Raw genomic sequence first — 11,009 nt, 5'->3', positions numbered from 1 at the left:
TTCACTGCCCTCTCTCTAAAACATTCATTCATTTTCGTGTGACCAGTTAGTAGATACTGATGTACAAACAGCGTAGTTGTAATACTCTAAAAAATGTCTTTATGCTTCATCAGTTGCGGGATATTTATTTAAAAACAATAAAATCTCTAATTAATATTAAAATCGCCAGGAAAAATATCTTTTATAAGGACCATTTATTTGATACAGAACAACAAAGGACATTTAAATAAAAATGGGACTGAACAACTAAAAAGAATTGTTACAGCCTTAACTTTTTAAATTAAGCCCTAAGATAAAATTTAATAAAGTGTGTTGCATTTTGGTTCTTTAACTCGTTGTGTTAAATCAAGCACACCAAATATCGTGGAAAAAATGTACAATCATGCCAAGTGTGTGGGAGAGCAATATGTGAATTAGTTGGTAATTTACGAAATTTGTGTCATAAGTCATAAAGTTGAAATGTTCAGATTCACCGTTCACCACCAGGAGCACAGGCTCTTGGTAAAGTTTTTATCGGACATAAAACCTTTTGTAGGAACACACATACAGTCCTGTGGTGCCAGTATCTGCCTTATTATTAAGTGTAACCTAGATCCTTTATTTAAAATTTAAATAATGATTCTTTATCCTATCCTCTATCGGTTAGTGCTTATTTTATTGAACATCCTTTTGCTACACTGTGTAACAGTGATCCACACACGTCATCCACACACCCCCTGATGATGATAAGTGCTGCTCTGTAAAAAAATTATCTCCTCTTAGAATCACTTCGCATACTGTTAACTCTGCAGGTGGGAAATATATTGGGAATTTTTAAAGATAACTTATTTCCCCTATGACAGCTTGCCTCCGATGTTAGACTGTGTTCGAGAGAATCTGTCAGGAAGACTGGGACAGGTGGCACAGGTCAAGCTGTGAGAAGCTTGTAGAGACTTAGACAAGAAGACATGAAGCTGTAGCTGCTGTCAAAGGGGCTTCCAATAAGTACTGAATTAAGGAGGTTGGATACTTTTGTAAATGCTAGATGTCAGTGTTTGGTTTTTATCAAGCACTGACAAATCTGACAAATTACTAAAAACAACATATTTTGCATGTGGAGTGTGACATCTTATGAAAATTTTCCAGTGCAACATAAACCAGAGGAGTCAGGCGTTGCAGCTATTTACACCTTGTATGGAAAAGCCTAATCAGACAGTTATGAAATTAAACACTTTGAGTTTTAACTCTTTTCCTTCAACACCTACCCACAACACACTTCTAAAAGCACCTTGTGAATGTCACAGTTTCCGCTTGTACCTATGTCACAGAAAGCAGCTTCTTAAAAAAATTTACGAGCTTCAAAAACAATTTTATTACTTTATCAACAGCACCTGTGTGTGTGGTTATCAAACCTCATGCTGAAGCCAGATTGGGTTTTCATGTACCGTGAAGTAAAAAAATGTTCTTGTTCGTTTTTGTGTGTACGTGTGTGTGTGTGTGTGTGTGTGTGTGTGTGGTGATGTGTCACATCACCAATTGGCTTAAAACTGCTGCAGATGATGTGACATAAATTGTTTTTATGCTTTGGGTATGTAACTTATCATTTGGTGTTTCCTGTTTCGGGTTATGAGAAGTATAGAAACTGCTGCCGTAGTACAATCAAGAGTTTTTTGCAGATGTGCAGATTTAATGTGTGGGTGGATTAAGTGGAACATTGACTTGGCTATAAAAAAAAATCTCCCTTATACAGTAGCAGGTTAACTGTGGTATTGTGAAATATGCTACATCTTCTTTGCATCTTGAAAGTAAATGTGCTTGTTTTTCTTGTAAGAGGGGTCTGAGTTTCCGTTTGTGTGCGAACACTCACCTCGAAGCAGTTTCCTTTTTTCTCTGGACTTCTAAGTGGTCCCTGCACACATACATTCACAAACACCGCAAAGTCGCACAACTGAACTGGCAGACTTACCCCACTAATATGTTTAAGCGCTCTTTTCACACTTGAATGCACGGTGTGATCTTTACTGCTTTACTGAAGGAAAAAAAACAGTCGCAGGTTGTGACCACACAGACTCTTGGCTCAAGTAAACATTTCCTACTTTGCATGTTGCTACGAAAAGATTGTTTTTCTTATCTTACATTTTCACAGTGACTCATAAGACACTGTACTTCTCTGTGGATTTCAATTGAATTCAATTTCAATCAACTTGACTTGGAAGTCTCTGAACACATGCATTGTGTTTTAAATTGGAAATGATTGTGGAGTTCAATGTTGACTGTAAAAAAAACAACAACATTAAATTAGTTTTGTTCTGGGTCAAAAAGAAAAAAAAAGCATGTCATTTGTTTTTATGTCTTGCTGAAGTCACAAAGCCACAATGAGCAGCCACCTTTATATTTCAGCAATTTATTTATTAATATTTCAAAACATATGACCCAAAAGTACAAAAAAGTTAATTATCTAACCTTTTCATAAATAAGTTTGTGCTTTCCTTGTATCTCACTTGTAAGTCGCTTTGAATGAAGCGTCTGCCAAATGACTAAATGCAAAACGTTTATTTGCGACAACAAATTGTATACAAATAATACATAGTATTTACCATAACCTCTGGTTATATTAATTATCAACTGCTGTGACAAAATGCACTTTGTAGAACTTTGTACAATTGAGAAAAGAGTGAATTTACAAAAAACATATTTACATTTAAATCATGAATGTTTCTACTACAAGACCTCATTGCTGAACCTGACATTTACACTGACCTTTGCTGAGACCTCAAGAGACCACTTGATAAGAGAAAAAGGGGCATGTGACAAGTTTCCCCACATATATAGTTGTACTTCAGCTCTACAGAGTTCAAGGAGTTTCTGATTGATTGGTACTGGCTGATATCTTCAGCGTCTGAGTGTTCCACGCATGTCCTCATAAACATCATTGGTAGCTTGGCTTCTTGGTTTCTTCGTGCTTTTTGTAGTTTTATTCTGCTGACATCAGATAATATTATCAAAATGTTGCACAATTAAAAAGTAATTGCATATAAATTAACACTTTAATCGTCAAATGCTTTAGAAAGGAGTTTAATGAGCTGTAATTACAACTGTATTGAGCATTTTAGAGGTTGTCATTTCTATTATTTTGTCCACCCCATTCATATCAACAAGGCTAGGCTAAATAACAAGACTTATTATATTGCAGCCCAGTTCAACAACAGGAAAGATTACTGTACATTTTTCAAAATTATTATACAGTGTATATATAAATACTACAGTGTATATACTGTACTACATATACCTAGCTATTGGTTCTTTAAGCACAACAGGGGATGGAACTAGCCACCAAAGATTTTTGAGTCAAACCAAAACACACACATTCATCTCACACATACATCACACACATGCACACACAAAGACACACACACACACACACACACACACACACGCAGTACCTTGATGATCCAAAAGAGCACACCCATGATGATGAAAATCAGCACAGCAGCAGAGATCACGACAGACACCATGACCAGCATATCTTTTTGTGGGTTACAGCCACTGATTTCCTTTTGACGGTCTCCTAGAAATGATGTTGATATATTAATGAATTGTTTTGCCAGTTTCTTTCCAGAAGCAACATTTTTTACATTTTATTTTTGAAAGAATAATGCACTAGAGCACATGGTAGCAAATATAGTTTCATCAAAACATATTCGCTGTTAATATGTGGCTGTATATAATTCAGGGTTGTTGTAAATGCACAGAAAGTTGTAAAGGTGTAATTGTTCTCTTCTTCCTCCCTAAGACAGTGTGTCTGTGGCACTGGACGTTTGGGAGTTGTTTCACAGACATTACAGTCAAGTCAAATCTACTGTATGGCTGTTAATGGGTCATTTTGAATTAGTTACATCAGTAGCTCATAAGAGGCTACTGATGTGGGGCAGCACTGCATCCCAAGAGTTGCTCCCGGTGGGTCAGGTGAGCACCTTGCATGGCAGACACCACCATCGGTGTGTGAGTGTGTGTGTGAATGGGTGAATGGGAATCAACATTGTAAAGCAATTTAGATAAAAGTGATATATAAGCGACTATTTATCATCACTGGATGATGGTGTGCTGTAATACACATGTTGTTATTCTACCAACTTGTTTAATTATTTAGAATGAAACCCTTGCCCACTGATGCAATAATAAAGGATTAAAGAATAAAAGAAAAAAGGGTGACACTCACCTTCCACCACTAGGAGCACTGACCCGCTGCCTTCTGTCATTTTCATGTCAGGGGAAACCGTGTCATACTTTTCGTACAAACAAAAGTACGGTCCTGTGTCATCAGAGGTCAGGTTTTTGATTAAAATGTCCACTTTAGGAAATTCTGCATGTACCTGAAGTCTGGTCTGGAATTCTTTGGCAATAGTATCTTTTTGTGTTTTGCCATCATGGTACAGAACCTGGACCTCCTTGTTTAGACCCTTCCTCAGTTGCAGGGACGTTTGATCTGTTTCAGAACATTTGCACTGAATAGTGATGTATTCTCCCAAATGCTTCTTTATCACTCCACTGTTCTCTGCAAAAACAAACATAACACATACAAATATTCTGTTTCATCCACCTTTACAATTGATAACATTTGAGTGCACCTTGCCTTAGAATAATGACTGCAAAGAATATTTGTTTTAGTTGGTGGCATCAAATACTGTATAACCGGTCTTACCTGGAGCACTCAGGGCTGTGAAGAGGAGGCAAAGAAGAGTTGTGAGCTTTAGCCAGAGAGCAGACATGCTGACAGTGATTGTCACACTTGTGTTCTGGTTCCTCAACAGGAAACGTCTGTATTTTATCCTCACTGTAATGTGACCTACAAAAAGGTTTCTGATGTGGGTGTAAGTGCATAATCAGGGAGGCGGGTTCAATGGCAGATACTTATAAACAACCTGTGTCTGACCTCATAGCGGAGATGAAGATAAACTTTATGCTCTTTTTAAACTTCTATAAAGCATTAAAGCGGATATGTTCAAACCTTGATGTGTTTAAGGTGGAAGTGCAGTGTTAGCAAGAGGACAGGCTTCAGGTCCATAGTTGTAGAAAAACAAACATCCTCAAAAGTAATTAGATAAGCTTTAGTTCATATGATAGAACACTTGTTATGAACAAATCTCTCAAAATAATTTAAATCCTTTGATAAATATTTAGAGACTTTGACAATATGTATAAATTATAAAGTCTCTAACCCAAGAGCAGACATGCTTCCAGTGACAGCAACACCATTCGCACATGACAACTAATTCCTCATTTAGAGATTTTCGAGGTTTTTAGGAGCTGGTTTGCACATTGTATTGTATTTGTATTTGATAGCTGATGACCTAACAACAGCTTGTTTAGGGTAAGGATGGTTTGTGTGTGGTATAGATGTGGTCAACATCTGTGAAGAGTTGTATCTTTTATGTAGTGCAAATACATAAGCACAAACACTGGATGTACTGTAATTTTTTAATTTGAAATAACCTTTTTTCAGAGTAAAATAATATTGGACTTTGTCATTTACTAAAACTCTGAAAGAAAGAGAAACTAACATAGGCTGCTATGTTTTGAGAGCGTGCACTGCAGAGATGCAGCAGTCAAAGCATTTACCACAATGAAAGTAAGTCAGACCTTATGTCTCTCTTATGTCTGCAGGATGAAGGGCACCAATTTTGCAGCATCGGTGTCCTCTAGTGGCAACAGAACAACCATTCAAAAAAGAAAAGAACAAGCATCTTTATTTCAACTCCTTGGTTAAAGTAGATTCTCGTGGAAGTAAAGTTCATTTCACTTTATCTTAATCTGAATCTAAACTTCACTTTAACCCTCAACAGTCTTATGATGCTTAACCTGAGGCCAACCTTCATCTCTTTAGTTTGAGATATGTTTAACATAACTTTTCTGAGGGAACCATGCAGTCAGTTTGTCACGGCCGTGCCTCCGCTCCGTGTTGTCCTGGTGAGCATCACCATCTCTTCCCTCCACTCCACTCTGTCCCTGTGTCTCCCTCTCCCCTGTGCCGCCTAATCCGCCTGTATTCCCTTCACCTGTTACCTCCCTGTCATAAGCCCTGGTTACCTGTTGTTCTCTGCCAGATTGTTTTCCCTGAGTGACCAGGCTCTTTTTGACCTAAGGTTTCTGTGGTAAATTATCTCTCTGGTTACCTGCTCTGGCTATGCCTTTGAGGATTTTGTGTTTTTGCCTTCTGAGAGTTTTGTTTGTGGAAGACTTTGTGGAATTCCTGCTGATCAATTACACATCCTCCCTCAAAACTGTCATTGCCTATCACTCCTCTGTGTCCTGCTCCTTTTGGGTCCTACTGATTCCTAATAACATGAGCACTAGTTGTATTAGCATAAAATACAGTACTTTGGCATGGAAACATATATTTATGACATACTACTTTATTGGAATATAGGAAATATGTACGCAATAACTATTTAAGTACCTGAGTGTATACTATTTCAGTGGACCCAGAGGGAGTAATGGAACCGAGCAATACAAGTGGTAAAGGTGCTTCATTGAAATCACAACACTGGTAGGAACAGGACAGATGGGGGCAGAGGACAGGGGCGCCTTCTGCGGTGGGGGAGACTGGTGCGTGGCTGGAGGAGCTTGGAGTCCCGGTGCAGGAGGAAGCGATGGACCGGCGAGTAGCCGGAGAAAGGCGAGTTGAAGCCGGGGGGAAAGAGACGAGGAGATGATTACATTAAAATAATAACATTGGGCCAAACTATTTGTGTGTGTGTGTGTGTGTGTGTGTGTGTATGTATGTATATATATATATATATATATATATATATATATATATATATATATATATATATATATATATATATATATAAAAACAAAGACAAGGGACAATTTTCAAGAGTGATTCAGAGGTGCTGGTTCACACTCCTGCCGTGTGTCCATTGGTTGGTTGCTAATTCACAGAAAGCTGTGCGTCCTGACCATCTGACTTCCTGTTTAGGAGTTTCCAACTTCCTGTTCTCTAGACCGCTTACCATCTTTCTCTGACCACTGAGCCTTCCCTCTCTGATCCCTAAACACTTGCACCTGTGGCTCATTACCTAAGTTATTTATACTGTGTATTCCCTCTGTGCCAGATGCTGAGTGCCACAGTTTTGCTTCCTAGCCTTTGTTCCTTATTGTCTGAAACAGCCTGATTTATGACCTGTTCTTTGTATAGTAACTCTGCTTGCTGCCCACTACTCCCTTGGTGCTGTGAGTCTGAGCTTCTCTGGATTATGTGACTTTGGACTGTGTTTTGCTTTTTGGCTCAGTGAAGAGGATTCTTAGATTTGCCTCTCAGAGGACTATACTCACTCTGAACTGGTTTATTATATTTTATCATTTCATCTCACTGTGGACAGATTTCATTTTATTGTGTCATGCCATCACCCACTTACTTTGTTCTGTCCACTTGAAGTGTTTGTTAAAGACTCACCTGCCACATTTAGTGCCACTCTGCCTGGGAACCCAAGCCTTTAGTTCCTCCCCACCCTACACTCCTGTGTACAATAAATATCCTGACCCCATCTTGTTACATCGAATCTGTTCTGCATCTGGGTCCTTGGTCCTTATTTTACATTTACATTGGCAACAGTGCTTAATGTGTGGTCATGGAGTTGTCCCTTAGCTACTCTTGTGTTGTCTTGGCTGTGTGTTTAGGATGAAATGAAATTCCAAGCAGGCCTTCATTTGTTTGCACTGATGAAAGGCTTCCTTCTAGCCACTCTGTCATAAAGCCCAGATCGGTGGAGGGTTGAAGTGATGGTTGTCTTTCTGGAACGTTGTCACATATCTGCACAGCCGGAGCTCAGTCAGAGTGAACAGTTTCTTGGTCACCTCTCTTAGGCTCTTCTCCCCCGGATTGTTCAGTTTGACAAGGTGACCAGCTCTTGTAAGAGTTCTGGTTGTGCTAAATGGCTTTCATTTGAGAATTATAGAGGCCAATGTGCTCTTGGCAAACTGCAGTGCAGCAGAATTTCTTTTGTAGCCTTCCCCAGATTTGCATATGTTCCCATATGTTGCTCTAAAACCTCTTTGTACTTTTCAGCATTGATGATGTCTTTCCAGACGTGTAAGCCGCCCACGCCATAGGCACTAATGCACCCCCATACCATCAGAGATGCAGGCTTTTGAACTGCCTGCTGATAAAAAGGTCGATGGTCCCTCTCTTCTTTAGTCCACAGAATACGGCGTCCATGCTTTCCAAAATGAAGGGGCCAGTAAGGGCCATGTAGGAAAGATAAACGACAGTTTTCAGCTTCAACCAGACAACAGACACGCTTTGACGGTAATACAGGTTTCACATGAATCCTGTTCATAAGTTTCGATTACATTGCAAAACTTGTGAGTGTGAGAAGTTTTGCATTCTCTGTAATATTTTATAACAAAAGGCTTCCAGTGTCCTCTAGTGGTCGAATAACATACATGTCTGAGTGTTCAGCCATTAACTATTTAGAATAAATATAACTCAGTGCTAAATGAAAATAAAATAAGTAAATATAAGATATATAATATTCGTTCTTTAGCAATGTAACTACTGGTATTTAGCCCTTATTTAAACACTATATAAACACCTTTTTAACACACTGTAATGTAGTTGTAAGCACATGGTTTAAACATTTATGTGTGATCAGTAAGTGCACAGCTGAGTATTAACCCATAATCAACAGCAATCTAGTAAAATATGGTTGAAATACTTTAAAACGTCTTCATGGAAGAATTTATAATACTTTAACAAAATACTGTAATAGACTTATGAATTAATCTTTTAAAAGATTTCCCTGAAGCTACATAATGTTATAAACCATTTAATGTATAAGTAGTAGTATAAAGTAGAGAGTAAAGCGTAAAACGTGTTTAGGATACAACAGGACACAGTACTGTAAAGGACATTGCTGTCTCACTATGTGACCAAATATCACACAAAACAATAGCTTACATGAAAAATTGTTTACCGGTTTACCAACATACAAATAAAATTGCTGGGTATTTTGTTATGCTTATAATTTTCAACTTTATTTTTTTCCTTATACTGTATGGTATGTCCTGTTCAAACTGTCAAAGTAATATAAGGATAATATATCTGAAGTTTAGTTCTAAAAAGAACCTTTGCAATGAGGAAGATGTTGCTGTAAAACCTTCACATGAGCTTTTTAACTGAAGCCCAAGATCAAATTTAATATAGCGAGTTGCATTAGGGATCGTCTCTTTCTCATTGTGGTCGTAAAAACCGAGCACACTGTGAAAATCCTAAAATCACTTAGATTCTTAAATGCAGTCGGTGTGAAGGGCACAAACACTGTAGAGTATTTATTAAATAGAATTCAAAGTATTCAACATGTTTAAGGAATGGTGCCACAGGAAGTTCACAAACCTCTTGTTGACAAAGCCTTTCACATCTGAAAAAAAAGGGTTTACAGTAGGTGATGACCATGTAGTTTAAAGCTGAAATGACCTCAACAAACATCCTGAGTAAAGACAACATCAATAACCTCAATAAAGCCTTCCACAGTCTTTAAAGATTTATTTTAAAAACTTTACCAAGCCCTTGCTCTGTCAACCTCCCTCTGGGACACAATAAAAATAAGTCCCTGTCCATCCCACAGCTCGTTCTTCCCCCAGCTCCCTTCCTCCAGTCTCATCCAGTTAAGTTGGTTGAATGTGAGCTGGAGCAGACGCTGCAAAGAGGGCTTTTACGCTCCCTTTGTCGCTACGGAAACAGCCCTTGTCTATTTGCCAACCAGTGCTTCCTGTTTAGGGCTTCTGTTGGGTGGGAGGCGTTACATTTTTGAGACCGAAAGATAATCACAAGGATCTGTGTCTGGTCACAGAGAGGACAGGAAGAGAACAAAAAAGGAACAGATTTAACCTTTTTTTTCTCACTACAAAACAGCTTAAACAACAGATAGTTTAACCAGCTGTGTTATCTCAGTGTATTTCTTACAATTATCCTGTAGGCTGCCCAGAGTAGTTGCTGAGTCAGTGCACTATGACTAAATGGGGATATTGATTAGCTGATTGTTTGTCATGTCACTCAGGGATGATTCACCTCAGTTCCCCATTTAATTTCCGCACTCACTCCTTTTCCTCCTCACGAATCTCTCGGGACACACACGGCCTCATCTGGACTGCACATGGGCTAATAGCCCTGTCAATACATTGAAGTAGCAAATGAGCAAGGATGCTTAAACATTCATCGCACAATGGTCAGATAACGTGACATATGGCTTTGGGGGAGGAAAATGGTAATCTCCCGTCTTTCTAGTAAGATTAGTAGGATGATCAAGGGGGATAAACAAAGAGAGACTGTTTCTAATGTGGTTTTAGTTATTAGCTGTTGACCACGAAGCACAAAAGAGCAAACTGCTGTGTTGCATTGTGTTTATTGCTGTGTTGCTATTGTGTTGCTGCTTACAGTCAAACAATACAACTGCACTGCAAACCCTCTGAACTCTATGAACTCGTTTTTCATGTGTATGATTGTTTCTAAATGCCATATGCAGCGATACACAAAGTATTACATTTTGTACATACTAGTTACTATCAGCAAAACACACAACAGCAAAGCTATAGTTTTAAAAGTACGTATAGTAAGTATAAAAGTACTCGTACTCACTCTGCAGTAACTAGCTATGGTAGGAGCACTTGTACTCATTTTAAATGCGGTTGGTCCATTTCTGAAAAGGCCTACAGGGCGTAGTCCCAACACTAAATCACTGAAAAGATGCACAGTAACTAAAAAGAGATGAAACATTACTTTACAACATTAAAATACCATAAAGCTTTAAAGAGACAAAAATATGATGTTATAAAGGAGACACAGAGATGCAGGGCTACCACTGAACAATAAAATCTCTGAAGAGAGACAAAAAATACTAAAATGCACAGGACTAAACAGAGAAACAAACTGAGGACTTGAATTAAGAAGAGAGAAAATGACAAAAAAAGATAAATCAGGTAAAGAAAAACAAATTAACCCTAAACAGTCTCTCTTGATTTGTGCATTT

The 11,009-nt window shown here is 38.3% G+C and overlaps 1 protein-coding gene across 1 annotated transcript; it reads right to left on the bottom strand.

Moving 5' to 3' along the window:
- Positions 1–2,356: 2,356 nt before the first annotated feature.
- Positions 2,357–4,827, bottom strand: LOC137100627 (uncharacterized). The gene is made up of 4 exons (XM_067478517.1): positions 4,682–4,827; positions 4,199–4,534; positions 3,423–3,547; positions 2,357–2,958 (listed from the first exon to the last, which is right to left on the bottom strand). Exons 1-4 carry the CDS (start codon positions 4,746–4,748, stop codon positions 2,872–2,874), a joined length of 615 nt encoding a protein of 204 aa, XP_067334618.1. The 5' UTR covers positions 4,749–4,827; the 3' UTR covers positions 2,357–2,871.
- Positions 4,828–11,009: the final 6,182 nt, after the last annotated feature.

Source organism: Channa argus, chromosome 15, assembly GCF_033026475.1.
Source record: "Channa argus isolate prfri chromosome 15, Channa argus male v1.0, whole genome shotgun sequence".
Lineage (NCBI taxonomy): Eukaryota > Metazoa > Chordata > Actinopteri > Anabantiformes > Channidae > Channa > Channa argus.
Note: the sequence above shows the minus strand (reverse complement) of the source record. Positions and strands in the feature narration are given on the sequence as shown.

Bases quoted from the DNA above. Each gene is read 5' to 3' on its own strand.
- LOC137100627 (XM_067478517.1), bottom strand. From the start codon at position 4,748: ATGTCTGCTCTCTGGCTAAAGCTCACAACTCTTCTTTGCCTCCTCTTC. The intron at 3,548-4,198 runs GTGAGTGTCACC...CATCATTTCTAG, and splicing joins AGTGCTCCTAGTGGTGGAAG to GAGACCGTCAAAAGGAAATC. The intron at 2,959-3,422 runs GTACTGCGTGTG...TGATGTCAGCAG, and splicing joins TGCTCTTTTGGATCATCAAG to AATAAAACTACAAAAAGCAC.